At 40.5% G+C, this 22,431-nt stretch overlaps 1 protein-coding gene across 1 annotated transcript in view; it reads right to left on the bottom strand.

The window, feature by feature from the left end:
- Positions 1–22,431, bottom strand: part of RTTN (rotatin) — an 85,178-nt gene that overhangs the window by 39,525 nt on the left and 23,222 nt on the right. Inside the window, exons 12-26 of the mRNA XM_081149028.1 lie at positions 20,047–20,259; positions 18,702–18,814; positions 16,982–17,108; positions 14,371–14,496; positions 13,761–13,877; positions 12,754–12,893; positions 11,600–11,771; positions 10,478–10,577; positions 9,557–9,645; positions 8,803–8,920; positions 7,863–7,959; positions 7,166–7,234; positions 4,216–4,404; positions 3,402–3,641; positions 2,132–2,276 (exon numbers count right to left, since the gene is read on the bottom strand). Coding sequence (XP_081005154.1) covers positions 2,132–2,276; positions 3,402–3,641; positions 4,216–4,404; positions 7,166–7,234; positions 7,863–7,959; positions 8,803–8,920; positions 9,557–9,645; positions 10,478–10,577; positions 11,600–11,771; positions 12,754–12,893; positions 13,761–13,877; positions 14,371–14,496; positions 16,982–17,108; positions 18,702–18,814; positions 20,047–20,259 — 2,055 coding nt within the window. The remainder of the gene's footprint in view (positions 1–2,131; positions 2,277–3,401; positions 3,642–4,215; positions 4,405–7,165; positions 7,235–7,862; positions 7,960–8,802; positions 8,921–9,556; positions 9,646–10,477; positions 10,578–11,599; positions 11,772–12,753; positions 12,894–13,760; positions 13,878–14,370; positions 14,497–16,981; positions 17,109–18,701; positions 18,815–20,046; positions 20,260–22,431) is intronic.

Below are 22,431 nucleotides of genomic sequence, written 5' to 3' on the forward strand. Positions count from 1 at the left end.
AATTGAATCATCTTATTGGGAAGTTGAATCATCTTATTGGGTTAAAATGTGTACTTTAAGGACATTAATCTTTTGCCTCTCATTTGTATTATAAATATTTTTATGAGTTTATCATATTTTTTAACTATGTTAAGGTGTTTTTTGCCATGCATACAGAAGCCAATAATACTGACATAGAATGTCCATCCAGTGGACAACTGTTCTGTCCGACATTTCACAAAATGGAAATAAAGTTAATCTGAAAGAAGTAAAAATGGCCAGAAAAATATAGAAAATAAAGCTTATTAAAGAAAAAATTGTTAAAATAATTCTAAAATGTAGTTCTCTAGAAAATATGAGCATATCGAAGGAACATAATACAAAGTCTAACTAAAGAGTCACGCACATACAGGAAATTAGTTTGATTTTTTAAATGGTTGCAGTTAAAATCTGAGGAAGATACATCATATAGAAAAACTGCTAACCATTTTAAAAAATAATCTACACCAAAGGAAATACAAGATGAATAAAGATATAAACAAAACTCTAAAAATTATAAAAGAAAACATGGGAATGTTTACTCAAACTTTGGAGTAGAAGAGACCTTTCCAATAAGATACATAATTTAGAACCGACTGCGTAAAAATAATACGGCAGTGAATAAAATAACCTGTCCTATGGCATCTACTTTCTAGTGGGGTGGGGCACACATAAAATCAACAAAGATATTCTGCAGGTAGAAGTGATAAGTGCAATAAAGAAATATAAAATAAGAGGTAAGACAGAGACAGAGACAAGCATGGAGGGACGTCACAGTGATAATGGTCAGAAGGTTAGTGTTTGAACAGAGCACTGAATTAAGTGTGGTGGTCAGCCATATAGCCATCTAGGGAAAGAGTGTGCCAGCCAGAGAAAAAAGGAAATGCAAAGGCACTGAGGTCATTGGGAATCTCCAGACAAACACATATACACACGTATCTTTGCAATTTGTAACTGACTCAGCAGTTGCTAGGAATTGAGTCTGTAAGTATGTACTTGCACATGTAATGTGGCCCACAGTTTCCCGTTTTTGTTAAATTTTAGCAAGTTATGAAATTAAGGTTATGTGTTCTCTTGTAATTTAAGTACATAGATTCCTTACTGTCTTAAGTTTACTACTGAGCTAATACATGTCTATTGAGAGCAAGATACTATGGTAGATGATGCACCTGTGAATAAAACAGTCCCCATTTTCACCAATCCACAAAAAGGTAAAAGAAAAGAAACATCTAAACAAGTGTTATATACACACAAACACTCATACACATAATATGTAGATTTCTTAAATCTATATATACTCTCAATTAGAATTTCTAACTTAAACCAAAAAAGTGTTCTCAATTAGAATTTCTAACTTACACCATATTGGCACTTTGTATTTTTACAGAGAATCATGTTTTTAAATAAGCTTGGTACATGTATTAACATATGATGAAATATATTTGCCTTATAAGGTCTACTATTGTCTTTATCAACTTAGGCCCTCTTTTCTAATTTTTATGTGTTTTGGTTCATGATTACTTGTACAAAGGTTTATCCTTGCTAGGCTAAGTAAATTCATATGTTTGAAAAAATCATAGATAAACCAATGATACATAGTGAGCTAGATTCTTGGCAAATTTTCTTTAGAATACAGTCAGCTAAAAAGTTGAGTAGAGGGGGCTGGAAGGGTGAATCTATGATAAACTTACATTCAAGTGAGCACCTCTGGACTCATTCTTTCCAACCTCCCATCACGATACCCTCACTGCCTTCACCTGGTTTGGCTCCTTGCCTCTCCACGTTCCTATCTGCACCACCACCCCACCACCCACCACTCCCCCCCCCCACCGCCAAGATCCCCACTTTAAAATACAGCTGCAGCAGAAAGCTCACAGAGAACAGGTTTTGTAAATAGCAAGGTCCCATTCCTCCGTAGATTTTTGATTTCATTCACCTGGTCACAACCACACGGAGATGGCCACATTGCTATGCATCCTCTATTACAACGAGGAGCACTTTACTTAGCACACACAGGCTGTATAAGTATTTTACTTTTCCATGATGTAGTATTAATGATTTTCAAATAAATCACTTGTCGAACCTAAAACCCGAATTCCTTAACAACACTTACAGGTCTAAGAAGTAATTCTAGAAGCCAGTTTAGAAGTTCCACTGATGAATTTTTTCTTTGTTCCTTCAATAACTTATTTAAAAAATGTATGATATCTATTAGCAGTTTCTCATCTTCAGTGCAAGCAGGAAGCACTTGTAAAAACCTATGATAAAGAAGACAATAACTATGGTTTCTAGCTGTTAAAGTGGTGTGTGGATAAATATTTAACAACCAGCTGAAAAGTAGCCCACTGATTTGTTGTGTTTGCCCATTTCCATAGTGTAAATACCCCCATGGCCAGCTGCAAGCCACCAGTGACACAGCTGTGGAGATGCACAGTAGCATTTCTAAAACACAGATGTAACAGGTACAAATAAACTTGAGCACAGATAATAGTAAAGTGTTGTAAAATAATTAGGAAGTAGTAACTTTTGCATAATCATTACGTTTATTTTCATATAATTTATTTAACTAAGTTTACATAATTTAATATTAAAGAGTGGCTCTGTTTAAATCAACTTGCAAAACTCATGACAATATACGCATCAACTCTTACAAGGCAGCACTGGGGCTCCAGCAGAGCCCAGAAAAGCATGATCAGATGTCTGAATTGTGAGAGCTGACCCAAGTAAAGGAGTTAGCAAGATTCATGCTTAACGAGAAAGTTATCCACTTTCTACTAGAGCCACATGAGGGCTCAAATGTAAAACTGCTGCCAAGCCCTGCTCGTCAGTCTTGCTGGTCTCAAGTGCAGCAACCACCTGCTGCCAGTTAAACCATTACGCTGAGAGCCAGAGCCTTCCCAATAGCTGCTGATGGGCCTCCGCATTGGGCAGTAAGCTTCATGAAACCCACAGTAAAAAGAAAAATGGATCATATACTTATAGAAAAAACAAGAGCAAAACACAATAAAACAGCCTGCTACAAGGGAACCAAACCTGTCAATCAACCCACTGATGTCCTGAGTCATTTATGATATAAACAGGAATAAACATGCAGTTTGTTCATTCACGTCTCAACCTAGTCATTTACTTTTATAAGGTAACAAAACTGCCCATAATAAGAATATTTTAAAAACTGTTACGTTTATTAATAATTCCTTCTAAAATGCAGTGATTAAATTTTTCTCTTTTGCTGTTATATTTATTGCATGTGATAGAAATCCTGAGGTTTTTCTTTCTGTGAAAGCATTTCTCTCATAACAGCAGCAGTAAGAACACAAAGGTGTGGCAATGAACCAAACACACTCAGCCCAGGCCTCTGAAAGGGCAGACCTGAGCACACTGACCTGTTCAGCGCGGTGTGCCAGGCCAAGGACTTCAAGGCAGCCCTGCATGGGCCTGTGCCCCCCTTGAAGGACAATCTGTCATTCAGAAAGTAAAAGTTCATGCTGGTGACAGCGGCCCTCACTTCCCGGTGGGCAGCAGCCTGCACAATGGCCTGGAGACAGTGCTGCAGGCCACTGGCTGTGTGTGTCACCTTCAGAGTGAGGGTGTCCTCTGAGGATAACTTCAGTGTGTCTAAAAATCTAAACAAATTGAAAAAAAGAGTGACACAAAGCTATTTAATAAAAGATCACTTTTATTATAAACTTTTACCCCAAAATTTGTTTTATCTTCATTTTCTTTTAATTAAAGGTGACTCACAGCCCAAAGAAAGCCTGGTTTGTATCTGCCAACACTGGGCTTTTACAATCACATCCTAACCCTAAGCATTTACATCGACACTTTCCTGCTTACCCAACCAAAGTAACTTTCACTCAAATAAGAGTTCTGAGGCATGAGAACACTGAGATACTACTCAGAAGCAATCCCATCACCACAGCCGTGGTAACTCTGACTTGCACTTACTCACCTTTCACTCTCACCAAAGCACTTTTCCTAGTGAGTTCCATCAGTTCACTAACCACATCCAGTATGACCTCTAAAATAGCATAGGTGCTTTTTATTTTCTAATTTAATTCCGTTGTGTGATAGTTTTTAAAAAGTAATGAGCACATGTAATCTTTAAAACAAAGTAAAACTTATAATCTTCAGTGCAAAAGCAGGAGCAAATGACAATAAGTAAAAAAACTAACTGATTAGATAAACTTAACGGCTTACTCTTGGACTTTCATCTCGGATTTCACTTGCTGCAACAGATTGTCAGTCCCTCGATACCACGACAGGTTCCAAGCTATTCTCAGCATATCTGAGACTGGCTTCAAGGCCAAACAATCAGCAGATAATGGCAGCACCATGGAGTAAGGGCTCACAGCATGGTGGCCAACTACGTGTACCGGCAGGTGATACCTGAAGAAAATGCAGACCAAGGATCAGATTGTTAAAATGCTACTCAAAAGGACAAGCCGCAAACGAGGGCTAGTTCTGAGACTCCCTCCCACTCCACAGCGATCCAGGGCTCAGCTTCCAGTTATTCTTTTACCTCCTTCAACCTCCCCAAACCACTGTATCAAGCTCTTCCCCGAGGACTCACCACAGTCCGTGTTGCATCCACGCTGTTTGCAGAGATGACTAATGCCCCTTGAAACCAGCCCTGGGCTCCCGTGAACCACATAATAGATCCGCAGCTGTGACTGCCTACTTTATGCCAAACACTGTATGTTGTCTACCATTTATTCAGTGATATGCATGGCGATGTGATACACTCTTTACAGATAAGCAAAGTGAGTCTTCACCACGGCCACTAAGCGACAGAATCACAGCGTATTCTCACTTGAGAACATAGTTGCATCAACAATAAACTTAATCACTGTGTGTCACCAAGAGAACCCAGAAATATTTTTAGATCTAAGAACACATTCATAGCCTTATCTCTTAAACCAATCAAAGTCCACTTAACAATGTTTAGCAGGACAGCAATGTCTAGATGTTCATATGTAAAAGAGTAATTTTGCTAATAAAACATATCCCAAACCCCGAATTCATGTATCTGTGACTAATGTGAGATGAATACAATTGGTAGGATTTCCAAAGGGAATTTTTGTACTTTTTCACTTCATGCACCTCAATAAAAGAGGCTAAGGTAGAGTTCTATACAGAAATCAGGCTGATAATTTAAGTAGAAATAATGCTTTTTAAAAATTGGAATTTTCCACAGAAGTAACCAGGGCTCCTCAGAGAAGTGGCTAATGCTAGGTCTGAGACCAGGAAATCAAAGGTGAACCTTGGAATCCTCCTTGTGCCAGAAAACAAGAAAGTAGTAAAAGACTCATAGGACTAAGCTGACAGGATCCGGGACCTGGAGACAAGGCCTGGGCACACTAACTAGATTGTCTTTTCTAGTGGGACACGGTGCTTCTATGCCAAGATAGTGCCCAGCACCCACACATCATCTCATCCCAAGCATGAACTACTATAGTTGTGTGAGTTTTATTATTTAGCCAAACCCGAAATCATGAAGAGTGGGTGATGTCTACAATCAAGAAATTCCAGTCCTAAGAATGCATCCAAGAGGAACTCTTGTACACATATATCAGGAGACATATACAATCATGTTCACAGGAGTCTATATACCAGCAAAAACACAGGATCAGCCCAAATACTCTCTGACAGGAAAATGAACATACTGTGCTATAATCTAACAAGAGAATATTATACAACAGTGACAACGATTAGGCTACATGTATCTACCAAGCTATGAAATGTTATTTTTAAATTAATCAATTTTGTTAAGCTATACTTATCTTTAAAATACAGATTTTAAGTGTATTGCTGATGAATTTTATGTACGTGTTCATGTGTAACCACCACCCAGAATAACATAGAGAACGCTTCCATCCTCAGAAAGTTTCTTTTTCACCTTTTCTTGTCAATTATTTACTCTCCTTACCCTCTTCCAAGAGGTTAACTACTGTTCTGACTTCTCTCACCACAGACCAAGTTGATGTGCTGAAGCACTTTAAGGAAACAGAATCTACAGCACATGCCCTGGTGTGGTTGCTTTCACTCAGCAGTACGTCTACGAGACTCCTGCTGTCCTGTGAAGAGTAGTCTCGGAAGGTGTCTAGTGTTCCCCGTCAGTCCTTCCTATTGTTAGACACTTGGCTACTACAAGTAAAGCTGCTATGAACATTCTCATATATTTTCAACAATAAAGATAAATTTTAAAAAAAGAAAAGAAATAAAGAGTGGGTGCTGCAAATACCAGGGCTGGTGAGGGTGCGGAGCAGCTGGTCATCATGCTGCTGCTGGGAACGGAAACTACCACAGCCACAGGGGATACCATCTGGAAGCATCTACTAAACATATAAATACCCTCTGACCCACGTGTTCAAAGCACGTGCCCACTGACGACAGAACGGTAAATACACTGCTGTACACGCTTACACTGGATCGCACAGAGCAAAAGACATGCCTGGCAGGCAGATTTCTCCATGTGGGGAAACAGAAGCTGAACGTAAGAATATACTCTATTTACAAAGTGTAAAACCAGCAAAAATAACATATAGTAACAGAAATTAAGAAAGACTTACCTCTGTGGGTGGCAGAAAGTAATGAAGACCCATGAAAGGGTTTCCTGGCATGTGCCAGTATTTCATATCTTAATTCACATGGTACTTATAGGGGCGTATTTGGAAGAATTTATCAACAATACTCTTATGATTTGTATATTTTGTTTATGTTGTATGTTCAGTGGTCATGTAGGAAAATGTCCTTAATTTTTAAGATTTAAGGAGGCATATACTAAAATAATCAGGAAGGAAGTAGAAGTATGGCTGAAGCTTATTTTCAAATGGGTTAGAAGGGAAAAATTACATATAAATAAATATGTGAGAGAGAGAGAGGGGAAGAGAAAGGAAGAGGCCCATGGGCTAACAAATGCCATATCTTGGCTGGAGGGATGCTAGCGTGCACTGCCCAGTTCTTCCGCCTTCTCTGTGGACGGGCACACCTGCTGGCCTCTCCAAGCACCACACTGGAGAGAACACTGAAACACTGCGAGTCGTGTGGTTTAAACATTAGACGAACACTGTGACAGACTATAGACTCTGGTGTCCGTTTCTGTGATGACAGTTTTCCTCCAACAACAACAAAGAAAGCAATGCTTTACCTCCTGAACACGGACACCGGCAAACTGAAGACTGACGGCGAGGCAAGTTGACTGGGAGGATTAACAGACCTGGATCGTGAAGGAAACACAAGAGAAAAGAGGGTTGAGTGGACCTCGCCTCGTCCAGCAGTCCAACAGTCCAACAGTCCAGCAGTCCAGCTCGCTTCCCGGCCAACTGGAGAGCGGGCTCAACAGGGTCTGTCAGTGTGGCTCTAACAAACCCACAAGCCGCTGGGTTTGCTCATAAAGCATAAATCCTGCTTTTCTGCAGGAAGTCAGTATGACAAATGATTCCTATCGTGCGGGTCTGTGCCCCCTCCTGCTGACCCTGCCCAAAGTCAGTGGTAAACAGATACTAGCATCCTAAACATCTTCCTACAAGTTTCTTTTTTAAATAAAATATTAAAGGAAACATGCAAAGTTGAGAGTATAGACTGAAAAAAGCATTACTGACAAAAATTACTGCAGTGATTTTAAATTTTGTACTTCATAATGTTCACAAAAAAAGTTCAGGGTGACTTTATGAGCAAACGGGCTGAAATTTAATAGTGGTTACTCAAACCCCAAGTCACCCGTGGTGAATCGACCATGGACAGCCTAAGCCTCGCAAGTACAAGTTTCCATGGGCTGCTGTAAGACAGCATCAGAAACCTCAGGTAAGTAACTGTGAGTAAACACTTTAGGATCCTGAGCTCACCACACATCCATTCTCGACACTTCATCAAATAACAGGAGACAAAACAGCGCTCCGACTTCCGTCACGACGGTACAATCTTCGTGAAATATCAAGGAAACTGAGAAATAAAGGGAAGCAGCAGAACATGAGGAAATGTTAGAAACAATGAACTTCAAATTTAAAATATCTTAACTTGAAGGGACGCAATGTCATTCTCAGAGAAACACAATGCTGACCAGATAAACTGACATCACAACCACGGTGGCCCTTAAACCTACAATGTATGCGCGAGAACGGTGTCCGCTTGGTGGGCGTGGGAGGAGCCTGTGGCTCCCGGAGGATGCGGACGCAGCTGCACAGGAACCACCCGCCACCCACTCGCTGGACACCGTCCACCTTCAGTGCAACAGAAGCAAACAGATCCAGCATCTATCTGGCTAAAGTTTGCTCAGCGAAAAATCTCTTTAATATCTGCCCTTTCCTAGAAACAGACAATCACAGAACTTGGCCTTGACTTTCAAACACAAGGCTGTACTTGTGCTGGTGTTGCTTTGCTTTGTGTGTCTTGTCCACTACAAACCACTCCCAAAGCCCGTTGAATGACATAAGCAGATATCACACCAAAGGTGTGGCTGTAACGGCATAAACAGCAAGGCTGAGGAACCAGATGCTGGGAAGGAGGCTGCAGTGCAGTGGCCACTGTCAGAGCACCAAAGGGCGGCTCCACCCCCGGGCAGACACGAGAGGCTCTTCAGCTCTGCTCAGCCCCAAGGTCTGCTCAGTAACAAGGTTACCAGGAGGCTTCCACAAAAGTACTAAACACTTTCTATTGTGATGGGTTTTAGTGATTAAAAGTTTTCTATTCTGTAAGTAAAATGAAAAGTAAATGTTTCCTACAGCTAAACAGCAACACTTAAAGCTTAAGACTGATCTGGACATTAGCAGAATGTGTTTTACTCACCTCTGAACAGCAGGGTCAGGAGAGAAGCCTGCTGGGCAAGGGAGACACGGGCCCCTGGGTCCCCACAGAGAACCTTCCTCAGAAGCGTGAGGCTCGGCTGGATCAGACATTCTATCAGCTGCCCAGGAGGGAAACACAGTTACTCTACGTTTGTCAATTTTAAGGTGACATAAAATAGACTTCAACAGTACCTCATTGTATTCTTACTATGATCTCATTCTAAATTTTAAGCTTTAACAAAATTGTGTGAAACAAAACTGCAAATATATATTAAGAATTATTTTCCCCTGAAAATAAGATCTGGACATACTGGTGCTCACACATCACATAGAAATTTTAAGATCAGCTTTTCTTTATAGAGACCCCACTCTTAGAAATAAACAAACAAACAAATGAGCAAGGTAGTGGGTAGTAGAACTTAAACTCCAAGGTCTTATGCAGATCCAGCTGAATTCACTTTCAGATCTGATTAATCACCAATACATAAAAATACGTCTAGAGCCTGGCTGGCTTGGCTCAGCAGTTGAGCATTAACCTTTGATCCAAGAGATTAAGGTTCGATTCTCAGTCAGGACACATGCTCGGGTTGTGGGCTCGATCCCTAGTAGGGGGCATGCAGGAGGCAACCGGTCAATGACTCTCTCTCATTATTGATGTTTCTCTCTCTCCCTCTCTCTTCCTCTCTCTGAAATCAATAAAGATATATTAAAAATACAAAAATAAAAATATACATCTAGATATGCAGTAGTCTTACCTCACCATCCTGACCCACACATTCATTTAAATACTCAATTATCTTGTCTATTAAGCGTAGCTTTTTCACCACAGCATGCATTTTAATGTCTGTAGACAAAAGAAGTTACTAAAAGTTAAAGAATGTTTTCTGTAGTTTTAATAACACATAACAGATATGCACGTACCTTTCAAACCATTAAAAGTAGTTGAAATTAGAGGGTAAAGCTTTAACCTTTACTTACTACGTCTCTGAGCAACCTGAAACGTTGTTTAACAACAGGCAGATCTTATGGGTGAACCATAAAAACAAGACAGTTAAAACAGAGTAATTAAATGAACTAGCTCAGACTCTGAACGGAACTAGAATTTTGTGCATACAAATGAATCCTTTCATGTATATGTGGCAAATGACTGTCTTTATACTGTTTCATCAACAATTCTCTTTTCTAAATCCATTACCTCAAAATGTTCAGAATTCTTCACAAGTTAATGCATAAATATGGTTTGCAACATGATCATTTTCCTAATAAGATCTCTAACCTCAAATTGTTAATAGCAAATAAAAGGGATTATAGCATCCTCTATACATTTCTGAAGAATATGAAATCCTTTTTAATAAGAGTGTGAGTGTGTGTGTGTGTGTGTGTGTGTGTGTGTACACTGGTATGGGCTCAATATTTGTCCCCCCAAAATTCATATGTAGAAACCTAACCCCCAATGTGATGGTGTCAACAAACTTTTTTTGTGAAGAACTAGATGGTAATAGGTTAAGCTTTGCTGGCCACATATGCTGTCTGTCCCACATTCTTTGTTTCCATTTTTGTTTTTTGCTAACAACCCTTTAATAATGTAAAAACCATTCTCAACTCAAGGGCTGTAAAAAAGACAGGCCAGTCTGGCGGCCGTAGTCTGCCAGCCCCACACAGCAACCAGACATTACCTTGCATGATCACAGCGAGCTGTTCCGCAGCTGACTTCCTCAAAACAAGGTCGACATCATCTGAGACGAAGATTTCGTACACCTTTTCAACAGTCTCCAACTGCAAGCCAAAAGAAAAATTTTTCATCTACTTCCAATTCTACCAGAACACTTTACAGCTCACACCCTAAGAACAAAAGCTCGAAAAGTCAACTTATGTAAATGACATATTTACATTTAAATTTTCAAAACTAACGTGCGAGGACAGAGAGGAACTTAGGATCTCAAACACAGAGCCATGGTGTCAAACAAGCCTCTTAACGGAGATTTTTGCTAGGAAGTCACTGTGTCCCACTAGCCACCTAAAGAATTTCACCGAAAACATCCCTTACTAAAGTGTTTCCATTTTAAAACTCTTCTGTGGTCAACAGACCTGAGGCTTTGTACCTAAGATTCTCTGATGCTGATCAGAACCTCACTGTTCTGAGGGCTTAATAATCAAGGGAGTTGTCCTTCAAGGGAGGAGGCGGCGGGTGAGTCAAGGTGCTGGACCGGGCCAGTACGAATCAGCTGCATGTCTCAGTCTCCACCTGCCAAGAACTTCCCTAGCTTCTTAGCACCCTGCCTCAACTGTACTCCATGTGGTCTATGCTCCACCACAGGCTTGGCGGCTGCTTCTACATGTAAAGGAGAAACTGCCTTTGCCCCCCCCATTTTTCCCTCTTATGATGAAGAGGCTGAAACTGTTAATCACAGGAACTTTTTCTTTTTTGCCCTTAGAGACAATTTCCAACATGAGAACAGGAATTCTAAATGGCTTTATGTCAGTGACATATTGTTCTAAGAGTCACCTCAGAATTCCTTTCCACAAGGTTAGCCTTACGTCATCCTTAAGATACTGTTCAAATTAACTGTTTCCAGTGTATGTGCTAAATGAAAAGGGACACAGTGCCTGGCATTTGGTAGGTGCTCAAGAAATGCATCTGTTCAGTAAATAAATGTATCCGGGAGCAAAATAAAGCCAGAACACAATTTCAAAGCAGCCCTGAATGACCACACATCTCCCCCTCTGGTGCACAATGCAAACCGGAGAATGAAACGTAAGACGTGGTCTACACGTGTACCAAAGAAAGTCACAGTCACCTTAATAATCAGCTCTCTCCTGTCATCCAGCTTGAGTTCAATGGGTTTTTTCACGATGAACAGGTTAGTCGCTCTGGCAAGAACCCTGGCATCCACTGTGGGGCGCTTCCTCTCAGCCCCCTCCTCCCTGGTGAGGTGACAGGCTAACAGCTTCAGTGCCAGAGAGCGGACCCTGTGGACACACAGATGGCAACCTCTGGAACATGCAAACCTTCTGTAACATGACAAATCTCTACGTATCAACACAGCAATCAGCCATGCTTACGCTGACATTATGGATACCCTCCTACTTTTTCTGTTAAAATATTTAGTGTAAAACTACATTCTTTCCATGTTTTTATTAATAAACATCGAAATAAAGAATAATAATTACAAATGGAGAAACAGTCTCATGGAGACGGTGAACTTCAGTGAGTATCACTGTGAACTTCAGTCACCATCCCATTTGACTTCAGAAAGTCAATCTGCTGGTTAAATCTAAACTCCAGCGCCAAGTCCAGTGATGGTCCTCAAACATAACAATGGCCCCAGGCCCTGGAGCAGAGTCATTGTGAGGTCAGGCCTCCAGGGGCCATCACATGGATAACTAGTAACTAATAATCAACATCATATCACCGACGGAGGTGGAGGAGCCCACCTTTCTCCTGCTTTTCTAGTAAAGTAACACCAACAGTAATGGTGCAGGAAAGGACACGGATTCCCACGTACAAAGACAAGCCGGGCAACACTAACCACCTGCACACTGGTGTACGTAGCAACTGGTCCACTGCACCTTCATGAAACACTCAGTTTTCAGGACAGACATTTAGAAAGAATAGCTCCAGACTAATCATGTCTAAGGAGAGCAGGCAAGGAGATGCTCTGTAACTCCTACGTCCACTGATCTCTGTGTCTCCCCACCTGCCCACAGTACTACCAACAGCACCAGGAGGGGCAACTACACCAGACACAGATCTGATCACTGCGCCTGGGATGGATGGATGTTTCTGGAAAGCACCCATCTGCTTGTAGCTTCACCCACTGGTTCCCTCTCTGTCTAATAAAAGAACCGCTTTTCTGTACCTTCCTCAGTCCTATTCTGTCTCAGGCTGAGGTAATGACTACACTATACTTTCTTAGACTGTCCCCTTAACCTTCCAGTCAGTGGTACTCACGATGGCTTCTTCACAAGCAGCAGCCGCAGCAGGGACTTGAGGCGCATGGTGCCGGGGAGGCCGCCCGCGCCACCCTCAGGGCTCGCCTTGCTCAGGAGGAGAATGCAGTTCCCCAGGGGGTCTTCAGGGTCCGCGTAGCCCTAGCAATTCCATCAAAAAGGAAAGTATCCTGATTTTATATGCACTGCTTAATTTTCTAACTTGAAAATAAGAACTGCATTGACCTGTCAGGCAACTCATAAATTTCTTTCAATGCAGCTGAAAAGTCACTTTTCAAATGACCTACAGGAGGTAAGAAGCCTGCCTGCAATTGGATTTGACAATACTGGAGACCTGTAAGAAAACACACCAGCCCACTGGACGCCTGCTAGCTTTGTTGTGTCCCGGGTTCTAGTAGATGGGGCCCCCCAGGTCTGCAGACCTGTCCCCACTGGACACAGATGCAGTGTGGCACGCACACCTGCGTGGAACCCAACCGAGTGAGCCTCACAGCCCAGGGCCCCGGCGCCTGTTCTACAAGACTATTCCCATGAGGGTGTTGCCCACCTGTACCTTCTCCTCCAAGGAGAGCAGGGGCCTGAACTTCCCTCACTCCTTTACCGCCCTCAAGGACTGCTAAAAACACTGTTTCCAGAGTTCGTTAACCAAAGGAAAACTCTAGTTACATATGTGCGTGGAAATCATTCATGCAACAAGTTTAGTTAAGGAAAGTCTGCTTAAAGGCAGTTAGCTTTGCCCAAAAGCCTTCACATAGGCTGATTCTATTTCTCCCGTCACTGCTAAGTGCCAGCACCCCACTCTAAACATCCTGCCCAGCTACACAGGTGAACATCAGTGAGCTGTCCTGGCTCCTCTACCAGAAACAAAACAGCCGCCACTTCCTGTGCACGCGTCCACGGCCTGCGCGGCCTGTCTTCATTTATCTCACATGACAGTCCCACCTGGTGCACGAGTTTCAGTCTGTCATACTCAAAGATAAACGGGATTGGAAACGGACGCACATGTACCTGCAGCACTGGGATGACGGGACACAGGGACTCGATAAACCTGCTCCAGGTCAGAGCGGTCATCATCAACCGTCCCTGCAGCAGGTACAGCAGGATGGCCTTGGCAGCAGCGCTCACCTGCCCAACAACACAGACAGGATACTCAAAAATTAGGAGGCCTGAGGCGCCGGACACCCTTGGAACACTGATAAAATCTGAAAGATGCTCTGAGTAACATCTCATCCCTCAAGTGTCCCCACTTCTGCAGCATCACCTTACACTGTGCTCTCAGCCAGTCTTTCCCCTCAGGCTTTACTTTACCCTTAGGGTATATTCCTCCACTGAGTAAGTGTCCCTCGATCAAACAACCTGCTAACTAGAACTACTGTATCGTTCTCTATGTCTTACATGAAAAGCATAAGTCAACAGTTTCATCTGTTCTGTATTTTGATTCTCACATTTTCTTCAGCATTTGTTTTTATTTAAACAAACAACTTGACTGGACTCATACATCAAAGACAAGTTTCTTTCGTTTCTCGTCATACTCCCCGGTCATCTTAGGGTATTACCTTGAGTTAGCTGAGTGCTTAAAGAATTACAGTTTCTTGCACTTACCTGTAACATGCCATACCTCATTTCTGGGCTCCTGAATGCCAAACGCAGAGATTTCATACAGGACTTTTGGGTGGAGTAGAAAATGAATTCCACTGCAGAGTGAGGACACCGGCTTAGTGACATTATGGACACCTAGACATTCCTGTAAAATACAACAAAGGGTTTTTAAAAGTTAGTGACACTGACTTTTCAAAAGGATCCCTCTTTCTTCTGTTTAAGATTCAATTCCAAAACTCATCTTCACACTTCCCTGAAACTTCTGCCTCAGGAGGATGGAAGACACTCTCGCCCAAGTGTCGGAGTCTGCATGAAAAATTACATACCTTCTGCCAACAAGCAGCCTTGATAAATTAACAAACTGCTGAGGCAACCAAATCTCTTACATTGTTCATAATGATAGACATAAAGAAAATAAATAATAAACTATATATCCAAAAGAATTAAAGCAGAAACTGAAACAGATATTTGTACACTGATGTTCACAGAAGCACTGGTTGCAACAGCTAAAGAGGGAACTCACCCAAACGTCCATCAACAGAGGAACGGATACACAAAATGTGGTACATACAAACAACAGAATATTATGCAGCCTTAAAAAGGAATGCAGTTCTGATCTATGTTATAACATGAATGAACCTTGAAGATACTATGCTAACTGAAATAAACCAGATACACACAAAATACATGATTCCACTAATATAAGGCACCTAGAATAGTCAAATTCCGATAGAAAGTAGAATGGTGGTTGTGAGGACATGAGGAGAGGAGAAATGAGGACTTACTGTTTAATGGGGACAGAGTTCCAATTTGGGAAAAGGAGTTATGTTCAGGAGATGAAGAATGCTGATGGTTGCACAACAATGTGGGTGTACTTACTGCCACTTAACTGTACACTTAAATTAATATGGTAAATTTTATGTTATGTACATTTTACCACAATTTTTAGGAAGCAAATCAGACATAGCTAAAGAAATAATGTACTGAATGACAGCACTGAAGAATTCCATCCAAATAAAACAAAAAGAGATATGGAAAAACATAAAACAGGGTTTAAAAGACACAAAGGGTAAAATAAGAAGGTCTAACATAGACCATAACATAACATGAGCATTCCACTTGGAGAGAATAGCAAGGCTAAGAGAAATAATAATGACTGAGAATTGCCAAGAAATGAGGGCAGACATGAGTTTTCTGATCCAAGAGTGCTCAACGAGGTAAGTTTAAAAAATGTATACAAAGACACATTGTAATGAGATAAGAAAAAAATCGTGAAACCAACTAGAGAAAAAAATACAAAGCAATTATACTAACTGATAGCAGACTTCTCAACAATGACAACAAGGACAAAGCAGTATCACAAAGAGCAAAAGAAAAACAGCAGTCAACCCGTAATTCTATACCTTGCTAAACATCATTCAAGATAAGGTTAATAAACTATCAGTCAAACGTAAGGTAAAGCCAAGATGTTTTCAAACATATGTACCACTAGTCATAGACTGTCATTGAAGATACTGAAAAACTTATTTCAGTAAAAAGTAGACTGAACCTAAATATTTATCAATAAAATAAAGAATATTCAAACTAAAGAGCAGTTAAAATGAATGAACCAGGTAGATCTCAAATCCTATTACATGAAAGAAATAGGCAACAAAAACATATGTACAATATAAAACAATAATATATAGTATTTTTTTTAATACTCTTTTAATTATTGATTTGAGAGAGAGGAAGGAAGAGGGAGAGACAGACACATCAATGATGAGAGAGTCATTGATCTGCTGCCTCCTGCATGCCCCCTACTGGGAATGGAGCCCTCAATCCGGGCATGTGCCCTGACTGGGAATCAAACTACAATCGCCTGGATCAGAGACTGATGCTCAACCTCTGGAGCCATGCCGGCCAGGCAATAGACAGTATTTTTAAAGACATACATATATAGTAAAAATATATAAAACAATGGATGGGAAGGAAAAACACCAACTTTATAAATGTGGTTATCCTGGTTCAAGAAGGAAGGGGGAAGAGAAAGGAAAGAAGCTTCTGTTGTAACTGCAACAGTTTTATTTCTCTGAATAAAAAAGAATCAGAAGTAAAAACAGCAAAATGTAAACATCTATTATATATAGATAGTACACACAAGTGTTAAATAAAGGAGGACATTTTCAAGAGTACAGAGAAACATATATTTTTCAACATTGAATAGTTAATACTCTATGCACTATTCTATGCTGAATTATTTTATAATTTAAAAACACAGAAAACAAGTATGTTTTAAAAGAAAAATATTACTAAGAAAACAGACCTGAAACTACACAATTTAAGCCATAACCTAAAACTTTTCCTGAGCATAAAGATCACGTTTAAATACTTGGTACTTTTCCTTAAAATTTTCCATCACTAAATAACACAATATAAATGTAATTCTTACTAAAACCTCTAATAAAGCAATTCAATTGCTAGACTTACTCAGTTAAAGTAATTTAACAGTACAAATTTCTTAGGTTTGACTAATAATTGCCACTATTTTTATGGCAATAGTTCTTCCATCTCATCCAAAATGTCAAGTTATTTAATCTTAGAGTTATAAGAGGAAAATCCACTGTTAGTTCATAAAACAGAAAACCCACCTTAACAATTTCCAGGCAGCAGTGGTAAGTTTCAACTTTCACTTGTAGTAATGGGTGAGACAACATCCGCAGAAACACCTTCTGACTTTCCCCTTGCAGTAATGGACTAGCCTGTGCTGATTTCCAGCTAGTAAAAAGATAAAACATGCACAACATCTAAGGCAAGAAAACTACCAAACAAAAGCACTATGGAAGGAATTTCTTCCTATTCCAATTCCTCTAACGGGGATCATATTTAACTAATCCAATACTAGCATTTGCCCAAGGACACACGTGACTCAAGGCAGGGAATGTTCTCTCAAAGAATACTAACACCCAAAATGGCTTTAAAAACCTATACTTGGAATGTCAATTGGTACAACCATCATGGAAAACATATGGAGGTCACTCAAAAAATTAAAAACAGAACTGCCATGGATCTAGCAATCCCACCTTTGGATACAGATCCAAAGAAAATTAAATGAATGTCTTGAAGAGAGATCTGTACACACATGTTCATTCCAGCATTACTCACAATAGTCAATATATGGGAACAACCCAAGTGTCCACTAGTCGATGAATGAATAAAGAAAATATGGTGTGTGTAAATATATATATATATATATACACAATAAAATATTATTCAGCTTTTAAAAAAAGAAGGAAGCCTGGGGGCGGGGCTCAGCAGTTGAGTGTCGACTCAGGAACCAAGTGGTCACAGTTGGATTCCCAGTCGGGGCCCATGCCTCGGCTGTGGGCTCGCTCCCCGGCGGGGGGCGTGCAGGAGGCAGTGGTTGATGATGCTCCTCCCTCATCACTGATGTTTCTCTCTATAAACCCTTCTCCCTTCCTCTCTCTAAAAACCAATAAACATGTTAAAAAAAAAAAAGAAGGAACTCCTCCCATTTGTTACACTGCAACAAGTGAAATAAGCCAGACCCAGAAAGATAAAGATAGGTGACCTCACTGGCATGGGGGTCTAAAATGACCAATCCAGAGAGGCAGAAAGCAGGATGTAACTTCCTGGGGAAGGGAACGGGGAGATGGTGGCCGAAACTGCAAAGTCTCAGCTACGCAGGAGGAGCAAGTTCTCGGATCTAATGGACAGCATGGTGACTGCAGTTAATGATCCTGCTGTAGACTTGATGTTTGTTAATAGAGAGGATCTTAAATGGCACCAGAACAAAATGGTAATTTTGTGAGGTGACAAATAAATGATAAAAACCCACATTTAATTGATATTTCACACCATGGAATTTGCTCTTTCCAACAATAATGAAAATGCTAAATTCTAATAAGAATCTGCTCCGATGTCCCTCAAATAAATTAACCAATGTGTGATGCCTTCCAAAAATCCATGAGCAAAAGGTAGAAAGTAATAAAACTTATGGGGGGAAAAACCACTCAATTTAAGTTATTAAAATTTTAAAGATAAATAAGTAAGTAAACAAATATGGCTGACTACCTGGTTTGAATAGGTACCAAAACAAATGTATAAAATGCAAGGATAATTCACTTTGCATCATGACATTTTAAAAGTTTACTCTTGGATAAAACAGTCAACTGTCCTAATGCAGCTGTACATATATGTTTAAAGGTCAGACACACATAAAAGCAATTTAAACTTAAAAAATAGAAATAACAAGATTTAAGACCAATTTCATCTTCATTGCTTCTAATTTCTCTCTCACACATACACACACATCCTATAACATAATTATATTAAGAAAGAAAATATTACATCTTTGAACAGAGGCAGATGATTTCCTTGATGAGGGGGGAATGCTGATGATAGGAAAAGCTACGCAAGGCGTGGTCTGCCAGCTCCACTAGTTCTAAAAGATTCTTCTCTTCCTAAAAAGAAAAATCAGAACAAAACAGCAAATGTCAAGTTCATGTACAACAAAAGTCTCCACAGCTAACTAAGCAGCTTTAATAAAATTAAGAGTATTCAGAGGCCCTGAGATTGCTCACATTTTCTTAAGTCCATTTTTTCAACAAGCACCTAAAAATGTCATTCCAGGAGGAAACGTGGGAGAATCCCTATCGAATGCCACACGAGGCCGTCTATTATTTACCTCCGGGCAGGCTTAAACTTACAAGCGCGTGGCCAGGTCCACTGACTACTTGTTTGTAGCCCTATCACCCTACTAACTGTGGCTCAAGGCAGGACTTGTATCCTTAGGATCCACCTCCCGCTTCTAACATCCTGACAGGTTCTGAGAACATGAGGACAACCAATACATGTGTGGTTGACTGACAATGCGGAAAGCCACACAAATAATTCAACTTAAAGACAATTCAAAATTCTGCCTAGAGGAAACAAGAAGCCAATGGCATCAAGATATGGCAAAAAGAAAAGAGAGGAAAAAAACAATAGTGGATAAACAAAGAAAAATTAGAAATACAAGCTTCTGACAGACTCCACTGCTAGGAACAACAACAACAAAAATTTGTCCCAATTTTTTCAAGATCTTTAGGATCTGATTTAGTATTTTCAGACAATAAGCTATTATTGTAGTCAACGTCTACTTTAAGATGCATTAACTCTTTCACTGATAACACACTAAAGAACATCCTACTAGTATCTCTAAAAGGTATAGGAACAATAAATAATTATTGCTATAACAATGTGCCTAAGGGCATCCTATGCCTTCCAATCTAGTTCATGATTTTATTTAACAGCCATATCAGGCTCTCTGTGTGGAAATAAGAGTCTAAAATATTAAAGAAAAGTGTCTACAAGCAAGCACTAAAATGGCCCTGAGAATCCTGCTTACGTCATGTTACTCTTCATACACAGAACACTGCTTCAAAGATAACTCACTGTTAAATACAAAGACACTAAGAATAATTACTGATTTTTTAATACCACTGGTTTCATGAATATACACCATTCATAGTAATCTAAACTTTTACTTTTATACAAGTCATATCCTAACTTTACTCTAACTGACCCACTAAGTAATAGTATATCCTATTTATAACAATTCAAATTATATGTCCCTCAATTTGAAAAGTATAGGTTACACTTTCTAAATATTTCATCAAAGAAATTTAAAAGGGATATTAATAAAGCTGTCTACCTCCTTCGCAACGTCAGACAGGAAGTTACAGGTGCACTCAATGGAATAGACGGCCTCTGCAGCTTGTTTATAAAGACTGTAGTTTTCAGAGCTCAGCTGTTCCAAGTAGGCCACAGCAGTTTCATGAATGTTCGGATATTCCAAAGAAAGAGGCAGGTCCAGGCAAACTAGAAATAATGCTGCTGACATGGACTCTGGTAGAAAGTGGCTTGCCTGGATAAATTGGAAAAAAAATTAATTAAAAAAACATGTTAGATAAACATGGTAAACTATAAATAGAGTTCAACTTTCCTTTTCAATAATTCTCTATCTCAAAGCCTATGCTTTTCTAAAGAAAACTATTCCCTAAAACACCCATCTATGTGTGTGGCTTCAATCAATACCACCTTTCTCTGCCCAGAGTATCTTAAGTCCAAACCTTACCTCTCCCTTCAAGCCTGGGTGACAGGGTGCCTCCTTCTTCCGTATCCCGACGCCAAGAACCACTCCCCCCAGCCTGCGCCTTGTTTCTACCTCTGCCACCGAACTGAAGGCATGAGGCCTCTTTCGCTACGTATTCTGCACAGGTGCACACAATCACCAAACACAATGAACTCCTGAGGACACTTCCCCATCACAGCTGAGCACACACCCCAGGGCCCAGGAAGCACATGCTGCTCTCAGTAACACTAAGTCAAGTACAACTAAAGACTGATTTGAACAGAAATTGGTTTTGATTTGGTTTTATTTGTATTTTAAAAGGGAACTTCAACATATTTAAAATAGTTCTAGGACTCTCACAGAAGACTGATCCTTAATTAGCATAAAGTCAGCAGGCACAAATGAAGTATTATGTGTTTTATAACCTTAAATCAAGTGACTTAAACTGAAAGAACTGTGTCTTTCAACAATTCCATCTTCGTGACAGGATTCTCTGCATCAACTAAGAAAATAAAACGGATTAAAATTTGACACTCAGAGAACATCACCGGGCAGAGCTTGCCGCTCTGGCTGCTCGCTGTCTTTATTAAGAAAGGCTTGACTGTGACTTATTCCACAGATAACTACTTAAAGGTAATCATTAACTGCGTGAAAGTCTAAGAGCTGAATAAGCTAAGCAATGCTTTTAAATCAAAGTTGCCAAGTAAATATCAGAAACTATAGGAATCAAATGTTTAGGTTACTAAGGATGAAAATGAAACGCAACTATTAAGACAGCAGCTATTAGAAAGTCAAGCGAAATTTCATTATTCTGTGACGAACTAACTCTCCTAGTGGGAAAGACAGCAACTAAATTACCTGATCGCCTATTATTAGCTTGCTCAGAAAAGACTCACTGGGCCCTGCTGCATGGCAGACAGCACTGCAGGTCTGCGGACATGGCAGGAAGCAGAACGGAGCCTCTGACCTCATGAAGCTAACGCTCACGAGGGAGCAAAGAGAAGGAAGCAGAGAGCGAACCGGCAACTTCCTAGGACATCCAGTGTGGTTGGGAATGCTGAGAAATTTAAAAACGGGATGGGAAAGGTGAGAGGAACAGAGGTGACGAGGGACAGGATCAGGGAGTCCTCTCTGATATGGTGACACTGAAGCAGAGACCTGGAGGAGTCAGGAGCCACAGGGATGTCGGAGGGAACCACAAGCACCAAGGCTCAGAGACAGGATGTGGCAGCAAGGAGGCCAGCGGGCCTAGAGCTGAGGGGGTCAGTGCAGGCAGGGGTGGCCAGTGAGGTAAGCTTCATGTCACACGTGTTGGGGAAAGGGGTGTAGTATTGTTGTCTCTGAACCTGCTGCTCAGAGCAGCCATGGATTAGCTGAAGGCTCCTGAGAAATGCTGACCCTCGGGCCCTACTCCTGACCTAGGGATCAGAATGTGGGAGGTCTGATTAATAAGAGCTCCAGGTGACCTGGCCGCATGTCCACTGTGAGAAGCAGGGCTCTGATCCATCAGCTTTACCAGATCGTTCACTTGTACAGACCTCTCTGGAAGTCACGGCCCTGAGGTCGGCATACACTCTTCCTGGCCCTCCGCCGGCTTGTTAGCTGAGTCTCAGGGTTCCTGGGATGCTCTGCATCCTGCCACCAGCACAGAGCCAGTAATTCACCTGATTTCCCAGATGTTTTCCCCAAATAAAGTTACTTTCATTTGTTTTACCAACCTGATTTAACTAATCAGAACATTTTTAGTATCACCAATGTAGCACTGTAACATGTACACAGGTATTCTCCAAATTCACTTAAAATCCACAATTACCAATGTTAAAAAGACCTTCCACATCACCTTGTAAAACTTTCAAATTTGAGAAATCTCTCCATAGATTCCTATTACCATTTTCCAACATCCAAATTACAAATCTAAGGAGTACGAAATCAAATATTTAAAAACCAGTTTCACGGCAGAAAGTT

The sequence above is a fragment of the Miniopterus schreibersii genome (assembly GCF_964146895.1).
Source record: "Miniopterus schreibersii genome assembly, chromosome: 10".
Classification (NCBI taxonomy): domain Eukaryota; kingdom Metazoa; phylum Chordata; class Mammalia; order Chiroptera; family Miniopteridae; genus Miniopterus; species Miniopterus schreibersii.